Here is a 17,647-nt window from a genome sequence, read left to right as displayed (position 1 = left end):
TGATTATTGGCTTCACGGTGGCTCAGTGGTTAGCAACGTTGCCTCACAGCAAGAAGACCTTAGTTTGGAATCCCAGCCAGGTCCCTTCTGTGTGGAGTTTGCATTTTTTTGCTGGGTTTGCTCCGGTTTCCTCTCACTATCACAGACATGCATGCTAGGATTAATACTCCTGTGATCTTGACCGAGGCACTGGCAAAAAGACCTGGAGTTGGTGCCTGGGCACCTGCAGCTGCCCACTGCGCCTAGCTCTTAGTGTGTGTGTGTGTGTGTGTGTGTGTGCTCACTGCTATATAGGATGAGTTAAATGCAGAGACTGCATTTCACTGCTCTGGTGTGTGTGACCAATAAAGTACTTCTACCTCATGGTATACTCAGGTATCAGGTAAATAATCAGCTTTTGCTACATAACAAACACAACAAATTACTTTGCCCTAATCTAAGTCTAATATCGTTGACGCTTACCACAGTCCAACCTTGTATGTTTTGATTTGTTTTGTTTTATTCTGTTTTCTTCCCTTTTGTTTTAGCAGCCACAATATTGAAAGAATTCGCATAAGGCTTTGTGATAGGTTCGTGAATGGTAAATCCCCCCTCCCAAAAACAGTGTCAATCTAAACCAATCAGGTAGTTCGTGATGCTGATGTTTTGAATGTTTTCATTTTTTTCAACCAATAACAAGAGGAAACACGAATTTAGAGGGCTTCCTGGCACGACGTCATATTTTGCGTCTCATTTTTCCTGTGTGATGGCGGAACATACAGACGGTGAAGACACTGGATTGAACGATAAGAAGTAAGTGCACACATTTGAATCAATATGCAGAGAGAAATCCGTTTTATCAGTTGTTCAGGCTGACACCACTCTTTGTAACGGCTGATAGTTTTCGTCATAATGTTGTTTGTCATTGTTAGAAACGCCACGCAAGCAGGCCAGATGTAGTAAGCTAGCTCGGTTAGCTTTTTAAATTGTCATAGTTTGACGCTATTTTGAAGTTTTGTGTCGGCTTAAATTAAAACAGTTACAAAATATGAGAGAAAATTTGTTTTTCAAGAGTGCACGCACTGAAGTAAAACTGACATGCAGTTACACACCGTATTCTTCAAAAATGATTGGATTACAACTTAAATCTTTTGAAACAAGTGGTAGATGCTGAAGAGCAAGAAATTGCTGTAGATGTATTCTTAAATCATTCGCATTTCGTTTTCGTTTAAAGGCCGGATAATATTGCTAATTTGGCTTTGTATTTCGTTTATTCATTCCGTGTAAATGCCCGTAGCTCTTTCTGTTTGTAGGCCTGATTCGGACACTAGTAAACAACACTTGCTGGTGTTCAAACTCGGGTGTTTTCGACAAGTGTGCACATTTCTCTTTTTGTAACTGTCCTCTCCAGTACAAAATTCTCAAAAATACACCCTGCTGAAAATGTTCACGTTCCATGCATCTTTAATCGCTGTAACCGTGTACATCACGCTAGCATTGACAGAATGTTACGTATGTTTCAGAATGGCGCAGCAGCAAACCTTGCGTTTCCGCGGCGCAGCCCCACCTCCTAGGGGTCCCCCACCGCTGCTCCGACCTCCGCCTCCACCATTTGGTATGATGAGGGGACCTCCTCCACCTCCTCGACCTCCATTCGGGCGTCCACCTTTTGATCCTAACATGCCGCCTATACCTCCACCCGGAGCTCTGCCTCCACCAATCGGACCCCCGCACATTCAGGTATATAATGTCAAAGCTTTCACGAATCTCGCGGTCTTCAGGCTTTTGTATTTGTTGACCTAATTAAAGTAATAACCTAATACTGTACTGTATGCTAATACTGTATGTTAAGGACCGGGGCCATTACAGTTTGCACGTGTTTTTTTTTTTTTTTTTTAATGTCTTACGTCAATAGAAAGGACACAGAATTTACAGCGACAGCTACCTAACAGGCACAAAAATGTCGTGAGAATTTAAAGGGCCTAAACGATAATGAATGAAGAATAACGGTGCTGAATATACAAATGTAGAATGGTGGCCCGTTTTAAGGTGGTCCTTGTTTTGTTATCCGGCAGTCACTACATTAATCTGTGTCAGAAATGACAGTAGTTTAATAGAATTGGCCCTTTGGTCAATATTTTATTGCACAGGGCGGTAAGAGTGATGGCATTACACAAACTCAACACAGACAGGTGCACATTTGCTGCCTGTACAAATGAGCAGAACGCATACAGAGCTGAGACATTTTTGGGGTCCCCCTAATTAGCTTCAGTACCCATCTGTTTTTTGTCTTTACCCATCACTGCAATTTTTCAACATCAGCTTACCCAGTTATCTTTTTTGTTTGTTTGTTTATTTGTTTGTTTTAATTATTGATATCCACGAGCTGATGTGAAACACTTAGTCTTTGTAGTAATTTGGTCTTTGATGTAGCTCTCATGTTAACAGGTTCGTTTGAACTTATGCTTTCCCACCCAGCGGCCTCCTTTCATGCCCCCACCCATAGGAAACATGCCCCCTCCCCCTGGGATGATATTCCCTCCAGGAATGCCCCCTGGTGGGGGCCCCACAGCCCCACCCACAGAGGATATTTGGGTGGAGAACACCACGGCTGAGGGAAAGGTATGGTAAACGAACATACTGGGGTTTTCCAGTGTTGTCCTCATTTGCATTTCAGAAAAACAAATGCACAAATAGAGTCCCTCTGTTTCACTTCAAATTGGTCAGGTGATTAGCAGCGTTGAGGGCGAACGACTCGTCTGCACTGCTTCTCAGGTTGTCAGTGAGAGAAGAAACCGACTTGCGTGTGAGAGAGCGGAAATGCTTCTCGTTATTGAAAAAAAAAAAACCCTTCCCCTTATGTTTACGTTAACTCAGCCAAACTAGATACGCTATGTTTCTTGTCAGTTAGCCAGAGTGTTTGTAGCTGGCTACTGGCTTTGTAGAGAAGATGCTTAAACATTTGTATGTTTCGAATAATAAACCCCCCCCCCCCCCCCCAAAATTAAATACTTGGTACTCATATTGGTCTTAAAAAACTGGTATTGATGCACCTCTACTTTAAAGCATTAAGGTATAGGGTGTTGATCTCTCTCATACTCCCAGAGAAAAGCTTAATGTTCGACAGTTCCCCGGAAAACTGCATGTAACCACAGATGGTCCGCCATTGCCAGACAGGCACATATAGGACTTTATTGTTGTTGTAATACACTAGACCCCAGTATTCAGAGCCCCCTGCGGGTAACTTTGTGTAGTTGAATCAGGTGTGTTTGCATAAGCTTTGAGCATAAGCCTTCATATGTCCTTAAGGATCATGCCTTTCATTGAAACACATTATGGACTGACTCAAATGCTTCACTCCCTCTTGCCCCCTCATCCTACTCTACCCAATTCAATGTACACGAACAGATCTCTGATTTCATGACCTTTTCTCCCCCACCCCACCTCGTTAGGTTTACTATTACAATGCACGAACCCGTGAGTCCGTGTGGACCAGGCCAGAGGGGGTGAAGCTCATCCAGCAGACAGAGCTTGCTCCTCTGATAACCGCACAAGCAGGGCCACCAGCAGGGGGCGCTGGTGGGACAACCGGAGCAGGCTCCACGGCAGTTGTGCCTGCCCCAGTCTCCACAGAGGCTCCATCGCCCACCCGCAACCACAGTGGCAGCCCAGACCACGGCACTGGCACGGTGCCCGTCACTTCCCAGCCAGCGCCCAGTGAGTAGGCTGTGTGTGTGTGCGTTTGTGTTTGTAATGGCAATACTATTATCCCTTCACTCTTCCTCTAGTATTGTGTTCATGTTTTGGTCTTGTTTAGTTCTCCAAATAGTGTTTGACGAATTACAAAAACAGAGCACGGTTGAGATGAAAATGGTGGATTAGTCAGTATACTGTGGCCCAGTAACCTACTGTGACTGTGTTGACAGAAGGATTCAGTTTTACCTAAAATGTTAAAATATACCGAATGGCTACTGTCTTCAGCTCCGTATCAGAGACAATTCCAATAGAAATGTGTATTCGAGTGGCCTTGTTAGGCGTTATGTTAACGACTTTGTACTCTAGTGGCCTTGTTAGGCGTTCTGTTAACGACTTTGTCTTGGACAGTGAAACTAAGACTCTCCCTCCACCTTCACTCGTCTCCACAGCCTCTGCCGTCTCAGAGCTGCCGCCCGTCGCGTCTACTTCTCCTGCCGCTGTGGGCGTGACCCCCGTCGCCGTGGTGAGCGTTCCCACGGTGACGGCCTCCGTGACGGCGGTCCAGACGGTCCCGCTGCTCCCCCAGAGCCTGCCGCCGGGCCTGCCCCACGCGGTGGCTCAGCCTCCGGGCGCGGTGCAGGCCTTCCCCCCCGTCATGGTGCCACCCTTCAGAGTGCCCCTGCCAGGCATGCCCATCCCCCTGCCAGGTAAAACACACAGCACTTTCACTTTCACTTTCACCGACTCCCGGTTACGCATGCTTAAACGTTTACAGAGCTGTTCCTCTCTGAGCAGTTTCTAGATTCAGTTACGTGGTGTAAATGCAGGTTGCCGAACATTGGGTGTCCTGTAGATGGCAGTGTTGACTTGACTATTTTGAAATCTACGTAATAAATATATATGCTTATTGTATACATAATTTTATTATTTTCCAGTTACTCAGTATCCATTTTTCTGCTGTACGTATGTATACATACATACATACATACATTCTTATATTTATATATATTTGAAAGAGAGAGAGAGTTATATAAAAGTAATTCTTTTAATATTTAATATTTTCCTGCTTCAACACTTTTGTTCATAGCTACTACGTCTCGTTCTGTAGGTGTAACAGGCATGAATAACGTTTTCCTCTCTCTGGACATGCTCTGGTGCTTTTTCCTGTTTTAGAATAACATGTGTTCACTCACAGGCATGCTCCCGGGCGTGGCCCCGCCCCTAGTTCCCATGATGCATTCTCAGCTGGCCATCGCCACCACGCCAGCTGCCCTGGCGGGCGGTCTCCCGCTCCCAGAGTGGACTGAGTACAAGACGGTGGATGGGAAAACGTACTACTACAACAACCGCACGCTGGAGTCGACCTGGGAGAAACCTGTGGAGCTAAAGGAGAAAGGTCAGAGTGTGTCTGATCCCATAGAGACTCTCAGATGAATGGAAATGCATCAGGTTTAGTCTGAATTATTAATATTATCAACATATATATTCATCTTGTTTACTAAGCTGTACAAAGCTGTTTTATGATTTCCGGTGCTACGTTCTGTCCTTAAGATGCGGACTCGTAGAATCATACACGGAGTGTCTGATTTGAGGTTCTGATTTGTCCTGAATGGAGATCATGGTGTTCTTGCTTTCGTAACGCAGAAAAAGAAGTGGAGAAAGCCGCAGAGAGGTCGTCTCCGGAAGACCTGGAGTCCATGGATGTGCAGGACGAGTTCCAGAAAGCTGACACTGCAGCTGAAACACAGCCGGTCAGTGGAGTCTCAGCGCCTTCTCATTTAGGATGAGATGTTTGATCAGTCACAGGACCAGTCTATGGTTGAGTCTTTCAAGACCGTTAACGCTGTAAGCATCCGTAGGAGTCATAGCGTTAACATAGAAGCATCGCTATGACAACTGATCTTCTACTCTAGCACAGGAACCTTCACACTGGAGCTAAGAAATGGCCCTTTTTGGGTGTGTGTAGACCGGTGTGAACGCAGTCATTGTCTCAACCCTGTCCAGATTGTCATATGTAGCTCTCAGAGAAGACGAGAGAAATTTCAGAGTCATGTAACGGGATTTTTTGTAATATCTTTGAGTTGTGGTACGTTCCCCGTCGTTCAGTGTTCTCTCGTTGTTTGTGCTCGAGGAGCCCAAAGACGAGGTGATGTCTGAGGAAGAGAAGGCCGCTCAGAAAGCCAAACCGGTCGCCACCAACCCCATTCCTGGAACTCCCTGGTAAGAACTCTCCAGAACCTTATCTAGCCACCCGCGGCTAAAAACGATCATCTGAAGCCAGGCCTGAAGCAGGACGAACTAATGGCTGTAGTGGAAAGCTGACTCTGAGCAAGCGCTGTCCACGTATGACCTCTCTGTGGGTCTTTACGTCCTGTTGTCAGAGTGTCAGAAGAGTGAAATGTTCAGTTCTGTGGAATTAGCTCCCCTTTTTCAAGGTCTTTTTTTTTTTTTTTTTTTCAGTCGTGCCATCTGTGTATTCTGTGACAAAACGAGAAGTAAGATGTAATTAAAATAATAGTCGCAGACTTAACTGATCACTTTGTGAGGGAACGTGTGTACTTCATTGGACTTACTTTTTATTCTGGGCAGGGATTCGAGGGGGGGAAAGGTGAGTTTAATTTTCCTCGTGTGTTGGTTCTGTAGGTGCGTGGTGTGGACCGGAGACGACCGCGTGTTCTTCTATAACCCGACCACGCGACTCTCCATGTGGGACCGGCCTGAGGAGCTGGTGGGACGCGCCGACGTGGACAAATGCATCCAGGAACCGCCCCACAAGAGAGGCCTGGACGACACGAAAAAACCCGGTGAGATCATTTCAGCCGCTGTATTCACAGTGAACCAATCATAGCTTCTCCCGCGTTCTCACTCTCTGTGAACCATTCAATTTACACTGGAGCTAGAGCAAGTCTATGAACATACAGAAAGAGGATAAGCTACCGAAATATAAAGTAAATAATTCAAACTCATTTAGTGTTTTGTAAACAATGTGTTTGTAAACAAGAAAACAGTGAACCGCTGGATTTATTTTACAGTAGGCGTCAGTAAAGAGGAACAGGAGCCGGTTACAGAGGAAGCGACAGAAGACGAACCCGTGAAGGCCAAGAGGAGGAAGTAAGTTCTCTGCCTTGAACCCCACAACCAGGCGGCAGTTACGGGGTCACTGACCTCAGCACGCCAGCCCCCTAGTCCGCCTTGACCGTGGGAGAAGAAAAGAAAAGACATAATCTACTTTTAAAAGAAAAAAGAGAAACAGACCATACATTCTGTCCCTCTGAATTGCTAACTTCCTCCCAACCCCCCCCCCCCCCCCCCCCCCCTCTCTAAATGCAAACTGTTCATATGGAGTTTGATTAATGTATGGGCTTTACATGCAGTAATAGATTTCCCCTGAGGGGGGCGCTCCATACTGATTTGTACTAGCTTTAGTTTTTTTTCAGTCTTGTGAAAAGTGGTGACTCCATATTGTCCAGGTTACCAAAATCAAATCAGTCGATGTTTTCATTCAGTGCTCTCCAAGCCTGCCTCTCCCTGCCCCAAACAGTGGTCCTGTTGCACTGGGGACTATAATACAGGGAGCGCTTCTAAACTCTGGTGATGCCAACATGGGCCTCCAAGGTAACCACCTTGCTTGACCTTTTTGTTTTCATTTTAAAGAGTCCGTCAGGTTAGGGAACCGAGGTGAAACTTCTGGAAGACGCAGGAAAAAAAAAAAGAAACTTTGAAAACGTCCAAAAACCTGGTTTGGTGAATTTGATTGTAGTTCTGGTTAGAGAGGAGGAGAGGACAGAAGGGAGGAGGGAAAACTCCCTTAGTGAGTGTCAGTAATGAACGATTCCAGTCAAAGATTTTATAAAAACTGTTCCAGAAGGTTCCATCAGGTAGCTAGCCAATCAGACAAAGCTCCCTCTCCCAGCTGAATAGAAGTTTTACACGCACATAGTCTGTCTCCTCTCCTCCCCAAAGAAATGAAATCCTGCAATCCAATTCTTCAGAAAAATTAAGCTTCAGGTGAATGTATTCTGTAGAAATTACGAAGAGAAAAAACAAACAAAAAAAAAGCAATTCAAGACCAACCTCACCCCTTCACAAACCTTCCAGAACCTTCTCGTTATCCCCTCTCATTTTCCCTCTTTTATTTTTTTTTCTCCCCCTCCCTCAGGAAGGAAGAAGCGAAAGAGGAGGATGTTGAGAAAGACGCGGCCGTGGAGGCCGAGCTGCGGGCGGCCAGGGAGCGGGCGGTGGTGCCCCTGGAGGCGCGGATGAACCAGTTCCGCCACATGCTGCTAGAGAGAGGGGTAAAACACTTCAATCCAACGCAATTCTCTAACCAGCTCTGTAATGTTAAACACATTAATCTGAGTGGAAGCCCGCCAAGGTACAATCTTCAGTTCATTCCCACTTGTTCTTTTTTTTTTTTGTTTGTTGTTGCTCTTCCTTCTCTCCTATTGGTCGATTCTCTTCTCTCTGCTGCTCTCCTGTGTCTCTGTGCTGTGCTCCTGCTCCGTATGGAGCCCTATCAGAAAAGTGTACTGCTAGAAAGTAATGCATCGTTTTTGACCTTTTTACTTAAAGGATTTTGGCTTTTAATGTGTCCTCCTTAACTTTTTTAAAAAAAATTTAAGCTACAATATTACATTGTGCTGTTAATATTCCCTTTGGGATAAAATTTTGGAAGTATTTTCGTGTGAGGTTCATTCTGAAATGTTGTAACTTTTCTGTGAAAAGGTGTCACATTTTTTTTTTGTTTGTTTGTTTCAGTGCATGTCTGATAATATTTGCACATAATTTCACAGGATAAAACGTTTACACTGATATTTGGAGTTTTACTCATGATAATTCCTGTTATGGTGTTTGTTGTTTGTTTGGAGCCGTTCATTTTTCTTATCTCAGTCTGAATTTGGTGGCTTTGAGGGTTGATGTAAGTTTCAGGACTTCATTATCCTCCAGAAACGAGTCAGTGTTTCTTTTGGAATACCATTAGCTCTGACTCTCTGAACTGACTCCCTTTGAATTTAAGCCCAAAAGTTACAGACAAAAATTCAAACAGCCAGATTTTAACACAAGTGATGGATTCAACGATAGTATGTTAAAAGTGATTCTGCAAAGGAAAATAATGCTTAAATGTTAACACAGCTAATCAGGGCAGTTATCTCTGCCGACTAAACAAATTGGCCCGTGGTTTTGTCCATTATCCGCTTCATTTGACTGTTTGAATGCAGACTACAGCAGGGTTGGATACTGCATACCCTCAAAAGCTGAGATCAATACCCAGCTGTAACGCTCTCTTCACTTCATTGTTTTATTTGAAGAAAGAGGATCTTGGATCCCTTTTCCTCAGTCAGTCGAAAGCGACAGTCAGTCACTCTGCCTGTGGTTCACTCTGACCTACTGTTTGGTCTCACCCAAAGCCTGCACCATGGGTCCTCCCGTTAAAAGTCCTCTGGGACAGTGTGTTGGTGCTAAATGTCTTTTAAAGAAAAAGGAATAAAATGATTTCTAGAACCACATCTGTGGACTTAGGGGTTATCAGTAAACACAGTGGGGCCTGCAGGTAGAGTGAACCATGCTAGCGTCAAGAGAAGGAAAACTACGCATTTTACGCCTGGACTTTTAAGTGTTTAAATTCGCATTATTGTTGAACTGACTGTTGTTTTTGTATAAGATGTAAAGGCGTTCTTTCCTTAGATTTCCTCTCACGCTTGTGTGAATGGTCCAATCCAACAGGTCTCAGCTTTCTCCACGTGGGATAAAGAGCTACACAAGATCGTGTTTGATCCTCGTTATCTGTTACTCAACCCCAAAGAGAGGAAACAGGTGACAAACACCACTTAATACACCAAGGAGAAGTGAAAGTATAAATATAATCCACCATTTCGATTATCCAGTGACATATTTTTTGAAGTCAATGCTGTATGTTTTTGAGAGACATTGTACACTAGCGGTCACGTCTACAAAAAGGACCTTCAGTTAACTCGGTGGACCACCACTCATGACGCTGTTATCTGAAGTTTCTTTGGTTTGGTGTAGGTTTTTGACCAGTACGTGAAGACGCGCGCTGAAGAGGAGCGAAAGGAGAGGAAGAACAAACTCAATCAGGCGAAAGACGAGTTCAGAAAGATGATCGAGGACGCTAAGCTAAACGCTAGGTCAGTTCGTGAAGTTTTACAAACGCAGACACACATACTCACACACGCACACAGCATGGTTCTACTCTGTCTGTCTCTTTCGTTTTTCTCTCTCTCTGTCGCTCCACCTCTCCAAACGTTTGACTCGACGTTATTTATTTAGTTAAATGCGCCCTCTGAGCGTCTCACAATGGGGAACTAAGTAGTCTTAAGAAATTTAACATGCTTTCTGCTAATACCGAACGTATCCTTAGAGATTTCCCATTTTGTGTTTTATTTTAAATTATAGTCCCTTTGAGTTCTAATTTCATTTAAACTTCGTGTGTACGTAACATTTTTTTGTGTATGTCTTCTCTGTTGCAGGACCACGTTTAGTGAGTTTGCGGCTAAGCACGCGAAAGACGCGCGATTCAAATCCATTGAGAAGATGAAAGACAGAGAGGCCATCTACACAGAGTTTATGACAGCTCTGAGAAAGAAGGAGAAAGAAGACTCGAAGAACAGAGGAGAGAAGGTGAGAGACTGCTCCAACCTGCTCTTTTCCACAGAGTCACTCAAAGATGATCGACACACCTCCAGGATGTCATTTGGATCCTGTCATCTGGTCACTGTGAAAGTGTTTGTGAGGCTTATGACAAACATTCAAACCCTATTCAGCTTTAAATTGTTCATGGATATGGTATTTGTTGCTGTTGTTGTTCTTGTCTGTGGTGTCTTTGCTTGTTTAAATATATAATTCATGATTCTGAAAATACTGGTCTAGGCGTCAGCTTGGGCGATACGCGTTGTCCACATAACTTATGTGACTTCACGCTGAGCTGAACCAGCTCTGCGCTCAGTAATTAAACCAAATGACACGTTACGGATTAATCCGTGCCGCAGTGGTACTCCACACTCCTGGTTACCCCACTGTGTGTGCGGCTGTTTTATTTTGATTTTTATTTTGATTTTTTGATTTTTCTGCTGCAGGTGAAGCAGGACTTCTTTGAGCTGTTGTCGGACCACTGCGTGTGCGGCCCTCTTAGTTTTATTTTTATTTTGATTTTTCCGCTGCAGGTGAAGCAGGACTTCTTTGAGCTGTTGTCGGACCACTGCGTGTGCGGCTCTCTTAGTTTTAGTTTTATTTTTGATTTTTCTGCTGCAGGTGAAGCAGGACTTCTTTGAGCTGTTGTCGGACCACTGCGTGTGCGGCTCTCTTAGTTTTAGTTTGATTTTTGATTTTTCTGCTGCAGGTGAAGCAGGACTTCTTTGAGCTGTTGTCGGACCACTGCGTGTGCGGCTCTCTTAGTTTTAGTTTGATTTTTATATTTTTCTGCTGCAGGTGAAGCAGGACTTCTTTGAGCTGTTGTCGGACCACTGCGTGTGCGGCTCTCTTAGTTTTATTTTGATTTTGATTTTTGATTTTTCTGCTGCAGGTGAAGCAGGACTTCTTTGAGCTGTTGTCGGACCACTGCGTGTGCTGCTCTCTTAGTTTTAGTTTGATTTTTGATTTTTCCGCTGCAGGTGAAGCAGGACTTCTTTGAGCTGTTGTCGGACCACTGCGTGTGCGGCTCTCTTAGTTTTAGTTTTATTTTTGATTTTTCCGGTGCAGGTGAAGCAGGACTTCTTTGAGCTGTTGTCGGACCACTGCGTGTGCGGCTCTCTTAGTTTTAGTTTTATTTTTGATTTTTCCGCTGCAGGTGAAGCAGGACTTCTTTGAGCTGTTGTCGGACCACTGCGTGTGCGGCTCTCTTAGTTTTAGTTTTATTTTTGATTTTTCTGCTGCAGGTGAAGCAGGACTTCTTTGAGCTGTTGTCGGACCACTGTGTGTGCGGCTGTTTTAGTTTTAGTTTTATTTTTGATTTTTCTGCTGCAGGTGAAGCAGGACTTCTTTGAGCTGTTGTCGGACCACTGCGTGTGCGGCCCTCTTAGTTTTATTTTTATTTTGATTTTTCCGCTGCAGGTGAAGCAGGACTTCTTTGAGCTGTTGTCGGACCACTGTGTGTGCGGCTGTTTTAGTTTTAGTTTTATTTTTGATTTTTCTGCTGCAGGTGAAGCAGGACTTCTTTGAGCTGTTGTCGGACCACTGCGTGTGCGGCTCTCTTAGTTTTATTTTGATTTTTATATTTTTCTGCTGCAGGTGAAGCAGGACTTCTTTGAGCTGTTGTCGGACCACTGCGTGTGCGGCTCTCTTAGTTTTAGTTTTATTTTTGATTTTTCTGCTGCAGGTGAAGCAGGACTTCTTTGAGCTGTTGTCGGACCACTGCGTGTGCGGCTCTCTTAGTTTTAGTTTTATTTTTGATTTTTCTGCTGCAGGTGAAGCAGGACTTCTTTGAGCTGTTGTCGGACCACTGCGTGTGCGGCTCTCTTAGTTTTAGTTTGATTTTTGATTTTTCTGCTGCAGGTGAAGCAGGACTTCTTTGAGCTGTTGTCGGACCACTGTGTGTGCGGCTGTTTTATTTTTATTTTGATTTTGATTTTTGATTTTTCCGCTGCAGGTGAAGCAGGACTTCTTTGAGCTGTTGTCGGACCACTGTGTGTGCGGCTGTTTTAGTTTTATTTTTATTTTGATTTTTCCGCTGCAGGTGAAGCAGGACTTCTTTGAGCTGTTGTCGGACCACCACGTGGACGTGCAGCAGCGCTGGAGTAAAGTGAAGGACCGGCTGGAGACGGATCCCCGGTACAAGGCCGTGGAGAGCTCCGCCGGCAGGGAGGAGCTATACAAACAATACGCAGAGAAGCAGGCCAAGGTGGGTTCCCACGGCAACAGCCCATACACACCCCAGTAAGGAAAAGGTGGACGTGGCGTGAGCGTCTTGGTGTTTTAAGGTCCAGCTGTTTCACAGAAATGTCAGGAATGGTTTTTGCTCTCGGTACAAAAGCTTCGATTTAAAACGCTCATAAATGCCTAATTTTCAGTGTCAGATAAAAAGGAGGATTTGGATAATCTTCCTCTGCAGTTGAAATTGAAAAATCTAAATTAAATTTTTTTTTAAAAAACTGTAGTAAGTCTGTAACACAGTACTTTTTTTAACTGTATGACAGCTCTGTTATTATTATGAGATATAGATAAAGACTGAAGAATTGATTCATACATAGGTTCTTTCTAGGAGGGTTTTTTTTTCTTCTACCAAGCACAGTCTTTAAAGAGCATTGTCGTGTTGAAGGCTTTACAGAACATCATTCAGATATATTAAAAAAACCAACATTAGGGCTTTCCTTGTTCTGCACTATTTCGTAATAGTGATTATGTGTGTGGAGAGAGAGAGAGAGAGAGAGAAAAAAGTGCTCATTTTTGGAAATGTATGCAGACCTTACCCTATAAAACAACCCGCCCTTTACCTGTCTCACCCTTTTTCTGTTTTTTGTGTTGTCTCCGTCTCACCTCTCTGCCTGTCTCTCTCTCTCTCTCTCTCTCTCTCTCTCTCTCTCTCTCTCTCTGTGTGTGGACAGAGTGTGGACTCAGAGAAGGAGAAAGAGCTGGAACGCCAGGCGCGTATTGAGGCCAGCCTGCGCGAGAGAGAGAGGGAGGTTCAGAGAGCGCGCTCCGAACAGACCAAAGAGATCGACCGCGAGAGGGAACAGCACAAACGCGAGGAGGCTGTGCAACACTTTAAAGCTCTTCTCTCTGACATGGTCAATACAACCACACACCCCAGTACAACCACACACCGCAGTACAACCACACAGCAAACCCCTTTAGTCCTCCAACACTTTAAAGCTCTTCTCTCTGACATGGTCAATACAACCACACACCCCAGTACAACCACACACCGCAGTACAACCACACAGCAAACCCCTTTAGTCCTCCAACGCTTTAGAGCTCTTCTCTCTGACATGGTCAATACAACCACACACCGCAGTACAACCACACAGCAAACCCCTTTAGTCCTCCAACGCTTTAAAGCTCTTCTCTCTGACATGGTCAATACAACCACACACCGCAGTACAACCACACACCGCAGTACAACCACACAGCAAACCCCTTTAATCCTCCAACACTTTAAAGCTCTTCTCTCTGACATGGTCAGTACAACCACACACCGCAGTACAACCACACACCGCAGTACAACCACACAGCAAACCCCTTTAGTCCTCCAACACTTTAAAGCTCTTCTCTCTGACATGGTCAATACAACCACACACCGCAGTACAACCACACACCGCAGTACAACCACACACCGCAGTACAACCACACAGCAAACCCCTTTAGTCCTCCAACACTTTAAAGCTCTTCTCTCTGACATGGTCAATACAACCACACACCAGTACAACCACACTGCAAACCCCTCCCACTGGACTCAGTCCACCTTCAGTCCTCCTTCTGTGAGCTGATTTAGTCTTTCTCTACTCCAGACAAGGAGACTCACCAGACTTACTCATACTGGTTAATACCAAGCAAAAAAATGTGCTCTTCTAAAGCTGGCCTTGAGAACCAGTGACGATATTCAATATTTATATTAACTGAATAGAAATCACCAGTTTTTCCCCCACGGTTATGTGTAACATGGTTATGTTTTGATATTTGTAATGTAATGACCGTGAGGACCAGTGTACTGATAAACGTGTGTGTGTAGGTGCGGTCTACGGACGCAACCTGGTCGGACACGCGGCGGTCCCTGCGTAAGGACCACCGGTGGGAGTCGGCGGCGTTGCTGGAGCGTCACGAGAAGGAGAAGCTTTTCGAGGAGCACGTGGAGGCCCTCACTAAACGCAAGAAAGAACAGTTCAGACAGCTACTGGACGAGACCACCTCGGTAAGACAGACGTTACGCAACACCTTCCCCCCCCCCCTCCTCCCGTGTCACGCCTGCTCTTTCCACGTCTGAAAACTCTGTGCTTCGGTAAAACCGTGAGATAACGGAAGGGAAGAAAATGTTTGTCAACGGGCTATGAGTAAATCTGAAAAAAAAACAAGACTTGAGTGAATTGAGTGGATTAGTTCCAAACCTGTCAACCTGTTTTTATTTATATGAATGAATTCTGAGATCACTTCCCAGCCTGAAGGTGGCAGTGTTTTTCTGTGGAGAACAGAAGTGTTAAACCTGTGTTCCTGTCTCTGGGGCAGTCTGATGTGCAGTGTGTCTTCTCTCACAGATAACTCTGACCACTACGTGGAAGGAGGTGAAGAAGCTCATTAAGGACGACCCGCGCAGCATCAAGTTCTCCAGCAGCGACCGCGTACGTTCCCTCGTCCACCGCGTTTCACAGTCACGAGAGTCTCCTTATCAGAGACTTAAGTCAGTCCCTCATTATTGTGTGTGTTGGTGTGTGTGTGTGTCCTTACAGAAGAAACAGCGGGCGTTTGAGGACTACATCAAGGATAAGTACATCACAGCCAAAGCAGACTTCAGAACTCTTCTCAAAGAGACCAAGTTTATCACGTACAGGTGAGACGAGATACTTTGGCCTTTTGTTTTCTTTTTTTCTTTTTTTTTTGTCCTCACTTTTCCTCTTAATTGCCTTTATTTATCTTTTTTTAGATAACTGAAAAAATGTGGACTTTTAAATATTTGACTCATAATTTGTACGTTGTGAAAGATGAGAGTAGGTTTAATCTTTTCCATAAAGAAGTGGTTGATGATATTCACAAATGGCACTTTTCCCCTTACTAATGCCAGACCAGAGCACAACACAGACAGCTTTCCCCTGTTCATCCTGAACAACAGAATGACATGGTCACAAGTAAACACATGACCAAGCCCCTTTATGATGTCATAGTACACTATTACTGGCTTCCTTAAGTCTTTTTTACATGATAGTTTTATGATGTCATCCAGTATGAGGTCACTCTAGGGGAAACATAGAAACTCTATAGTTTCACATTCTCATACTGACTTCAGCACTGTGTCTTCTTTTTTTTTTTTAACTCTTATGATGTCATCCATTATGACATCACTCTTAGGCTAAGCATAGAAACTGTAGTTTCACATTCTCATACTGACTTCAGCACTGTGTCTTCTCTTTTTAACTCTTGTGAGTAAGAATAGCGACATCATCTTGCATGGCATCATCTTTCTCGGAGTCATTTTTATCTCGGTCATCTTCTCTGATGTCAGAATGAGCTTAACATAGACTCTTTTTTTCCCCCCTTCATCTCTCATGTTACATGGGTGAAAAAACCTCTAGGTCACGGAAGCTGATCCAGGAGTCAGACCAGCACCTGAAGGACATCGAGCGAGTCCTCCAGAACGACAAACGCTACTTGGTGCTGGACTGCGTTCCCGAGGAGCGACGTAAGCTCGTCACCTTTTACATCGAGGACCTGGACCGACGGGGGCCCCCGCCTCCCCCCACCGCGTCCGAACCCACCCGACGCTCCACGAAGTGAGGGAGGTGCTCACAGTCTCTCCGGGCGGACGGACGGAAGTGTGTGTCTTTCCCCTCACACGCCATCTTCACACAGTATTAGCGACCCCCGCAGTCCCCTCTCCAATCTCTACAGTATTTATTAAAAGACTGCGCTAGGGTTTCTGTCCTCAGGTGTGTGACATGTGATATGAACTTTGACATCTGACCTCCAGGCAGAGGGTTGATGTAGATGCATGCGTGGCGCGGTCGTTGCCTTGGAAACGGATGCCTTTTTATATTTGTAAACTCATGTTAGGCTGCTGACATGACCCCAAGGCCTTAGTGGGGATGAGGATGAGTCACTGCTGATGATGGGCACTGTATGTGGTTTGAATGTGAACGTTTCTGAAAATGGTTTGATTTTTGACTTGTTATCATGTCCCTGTACATGTTTCCTAACAATAAAAGCAGCACTAAACTGTGGGGTTTTTTTTTTACAACCTTGCATTTGGATTTTTATTAAAAAAAAACAAAAACAAAAAGGAAAGAAAGAGAAGCATTTAGTCCTTCAACGTTTTGCACCACTTCAAAACAATGCATCGCAGTACCAATGTCCCCCAGGACCCATGTGTCTGGGGTTTTTTTTTGTTTTCTTTCTTTCTTTTTCAAATATCATTTCAATTCATAACTTGAGCCCAGTGTTTGTACACAGTCAAAAACACCCTGCTCCAATTATCTGCACATTTTCCAAAGTGACTGACAAAGAAAGACGTCACATTTCCATCAGTGGGCAAAAGATACTTCTGATTGGATTTGAACTGGTACGTTTTTGTAAATCTGTTTTCTAAAACACCATTTTTTTTTTTTAACATGCAAACGTAGTCTATTACACACATTTAACAGTCCTTCCACTTCAGTACTGATTGCTAAGCCAACATTTTGTACTTGCATTATTTTCCATTTTTACAAAATAAGAATTTTGGTTTCTCATGATTTTTATTACATTTTTAAAAATTTTATTTAGAAAATTAGAACAAAAGCAGGAACAATGCTACATTTTTTTTTTTTTTTTTTGCTCAAACCGGTCCTATCTTTAAGCATTGAGCAGCCCTCCGCGTGGGTCTGAGTCAGTACACGCGCTCATGAAATTAAAGGGGTAAATAAATAAAGTAATAACTTAATGAAAGTTAACAGCTGAAAGGAGAGGAGGGCTTCATGGATGCCTCAAGACCACAACTAGCCCTGAGGCAGCTACACATTCAGTCTTCATCATCATCATCATCATCATCATAATTCCAGAGAGAACCAGCTGGTGGCATCGCTTGCTGTCAGATCCGTTCCAAACAATTCCTCTCTCTGGTTCTGTAAAAACCGACCGAAACGGAATCGTCTCTGTATTGCCGTGGATATCCAGCGAAATAAAAGAAGAGAGAAAAAAACCTACAGCGAGGGAGAGTACTGAAGAAAGATTAAAAACTGAAACGAAAAGTAGCAGGCAGCAACTGCAGTCTCAGCTTCATCCCCACGTTTGAATCACAATCCTCAATGTACAGTGCATCAGGTTTGGCCCGAGGGTC

The 17,647-nt window shown here is 44.3% G+C and overlaps 1 protein-coding gene across 1 annotated transcript; it reads left to right on the top strand.

Annotated features, from left to right (window-relative positions):
* The first annotated feature begins 745 nt into the window (after positions 1-745).
* tcerg1b (transcription elongation regulator 1b (CA150)) lies at positions 746-16,548 on the top strand. The gene is made up of 20 exons (XM_030793781.1): positions 746-792; positions 1,503-1,728; positions 2,458-2,601; positions 3,432-3,696; positions 4,125-4,382; positions 4,871-5,071; positions 5,320-5,426; positions 5,807-5,895; positions 6,319-6,479; positions 6,711-6,786; positions 7,835-7,970; positions 9,400-9,489; positions 9,703-9,821; positions 10,164-10,314; positions 12,365-12,529; positions 13,233-13,415; positions 14,357-14,536; positions 14,877-14,960; positions 15,069-15,169; positions 15,909-16,548. Exons 1-20 carry the CDS (start codon positions 746-748, stop codon positions 16,108-16,110), a joined length of 2,985 nt encoding a protein of 994 aa, XP_030649641.1. The 3' UTR covers positions 16,111-16,548.
* The last annotated feature ends 1,099 nt before the right edge of the window (positions 16,549-17,647 follow it).

This window comes from Chanos chanos, chromosome 16, assembly GCF_902362185.1.
Source record: "Chanos chanos chromosome 16, fChaCha1.1, whole genome shotgun sequence".
In the NCBI taxonomy this organism is placed as follows: domain Eukaryota; kingdom Metazoa; phylum Chordata; class Actinopteri; order Gonorynchiformes; family Chanidae; genus Chanos; species Chanos chanos.
The sequence above is the reverse complement of the archived record's forward strand: the minus strand, read 5'-3'. Positions and strand labels throughout refer to the sequence as shown.

Excerpts from the sequence above, each read along its gene's own strand:
- tcerg1b (XM_030793781.1), top strand. The coding sequence starts at position 746 with ATGGCGGAACATACAGACGGTGAAGACACTGGATTGAACGATAAGAA. Across the intron at positions 9,822-10,163 it reads GACGCTAAGCTAAACGCTAG|GACCACGTTTAGTGAGTTTG; the intron begins GTCAGTTCGTGA and ends TCTCTGTTGCAG. Across the intron at positions 15,170-15,908 it reads ACCAAGTTTATCACGTACAG|GTCACGGAAGCTGATCCAGG; the intron begins GTGAGACGAGAT and ends AAAAACCTCTAG.